Consider the following 2,023-nt stretch of genomic DNA (forward strand, 5'->3'; position numbering starts at 1 on the left):
TGGAGTGAAGTGGACGTTTAGAGCTAAGCACAAGGCTGATGGAAGCTTGAACAAATTGAAAGCAAGACTGGTTGTAAAAGGGTTCAGCTAAAAGTATGGCATTGACTACTTTGAAACCTTTGCACCAGTGGCTAGGCTTGACACCATAAGGCTGCTAGTTGCCTTAGCAGCACATTTGCAATAGAAAATCCATCAGCTTGATGTGAAGTCAGCCTTTCTTAATGGTCTCCTTCAAGAAGAGATATATGTTGAGTAGTCTGAAGGCTTCAAAATTGTTGGTGAAAAAGACAAGGTGTACAAACTGAAGAAAGCCTTGTATGGCTTGAAACAGGCTTCAAGAGCCTGGTATAGTAGGATCGATAGCTATCTAGCTAGCCTTGGATTTGAAAAAAGCATCAGTGAACCTACTTTGTATGTGAAAAAGTAAGGTAGTGAAACTCAACTGATAGTGTCTCTATATTTTGATGATCTGTTAGTAATAGGAATAGACCAAGCAATGCTAACAGACTTCAAGTGCAAAATGGAACAAGTGTTTGAGATGTCTGATTTGGGACAAATGTCTTACTTCCTTGGCATGGAAGTATTCCAAACTCAGCAAGGGATCTTCCTAAGTCAGAAGGCTTTTGCCTTAAAAATTCTAAACAAATTCTCCATGCTAAATTGCAAAGCAACAAGTACACCAGTTGCCATTGGAGAGAAACTATCGAGCCAAGGTGATTTTGAAAAGGTTAGTGAATCAACCTATAGAAGTCTAGTTGGATGTTTGCTCTATTTAACTGCCACTAGACCAAACATTATGTTTGCTGTAAGTTTGCTTCAAGATTCATGCATTGCTGCAATGAAAAGCACTTTCAAGCTGACAAAAGAGTGCTCAGGTACATCAAAGGTACATAGAGCTATGGAATGCTATTTAGCAAAGTTGAAAACATGAAATTAATTGGCTATGCTGATAGTGATTAGGCTGGATCGATAGATGATATGAAGAGTACCTCAAGGTATCTATTCACCCTTGGTTCAGCCATTTTTTTGTTGGAGTTCAAAGAAGCAAACTGTCGTTGCTCAATCAACTGTTGAAGTAGAGTATGTGGCAGCTGCAGGAGCTGTCAACCAAGAAAAATAATGGTCGATTTAAATCAACAGCAAAGGGAAGCAACAAAGATCAATTGTGACAACCAATCTGCTGTTGCAATTGCAAAAAATCCAGTGTTCCATGGGAGAACGAAACACTTCAAGATCAAATTTCACTTTGTTAGAGAGATGGAGCAAGCTCAAGAAGTGAAGCTGATTCATTGCAGTTCTGAAGAACAACTTGCTGATATCCTAACAAAGCCCCTTAATGTGTTAAGATTTGAAGATTTAAGAGCCAAAATGGGAGTTTGCAGCATGCAAGTCTAGGAGGAGTGTTGAAGTTGGCATGCATGCAGCAGATAAAGCAACCAAGGAGTAGACCATGCAACATAAGTTATGCGGATGAAGTATGAAGAAGCAGATCAAGCCACACTTGCAGCACATGAAGTGTACATGCAGCTACTGAAGTTGATGCTACTGTTCAATTTTAGTTTCATTTTATTACTTTAAGTAATATTTTGTAACTTAGTTAAATTAGAACTAAGTAGGTAGTGTATTTAATGTAATTGGGTGCTGATAAGATTGATAGATCAGCTTACCTAATTGTGCAAGTTGTGATTTGCAAGTTGCAATGTGCAAGTTGTGCAAGTTGCAATGAAGCCTAAAAATAGTATGTGCAACCTGTCAAAGCTGACCAGCTTATGACTGATATATGTATTGGCAGTATACCATCTTTTTTAATCAATGAATTTCAATAGAAATCATTCAAGAAAAATACTCTTTCAATTTTTGCTTTCTTTCACCAAGTAAAATTCTGTTTGTTTATCCTGCAAATATCGAGCTTTTTGAAGCTCAATCTTCCTTCATTCTTTATTCGGATTTATTACATTGTTGCTCAAGTTTTATACTGAGCTTCATACATCCTCAGGATAAATTTTTTCAAAAACCCAACAAT

General features: G+C 37.4%; 1 protein-coding gene across 1 annotated transcript; it reads left to right on the forward strand.

The window, feature by feature from the left end:
* Positions 1-520: 520 nt before the first annotated feature.
* On the forward strand, positions 521-1,120 carry LOC107894570 (uncharacterized mitochondrial protein AtMg00810-like). The gene is made up of 2 exons (XM_016819830.1): positions 521-886; positions 1,019-1,120. Exons 1-2 carry the CDS (start codon positions 521-523, stop codon positions 1,118-1,120), a joined length of 468 nt encoding a protein of 155 aa, XP_016675319.1.
* Positions 1,121-2,023: the final 903 nt, after the last annotated feature.

The sequence above is a fragment of the Gossypium hirsutum genome, chromosome A13 (assembly GCF_007990345.1).
Source record: "Gossypium hirsutum isolate 1008001.06 chromosome A13, Gossypium_hirsutum_v2.1, whole genome shotgun sequence".
NCBI lineage: Eukaryota > Viridiplantae > Streptophyta > Magnoliopsida > Malvales > Malvaceae > Gossypium > Gossypium hirsutum.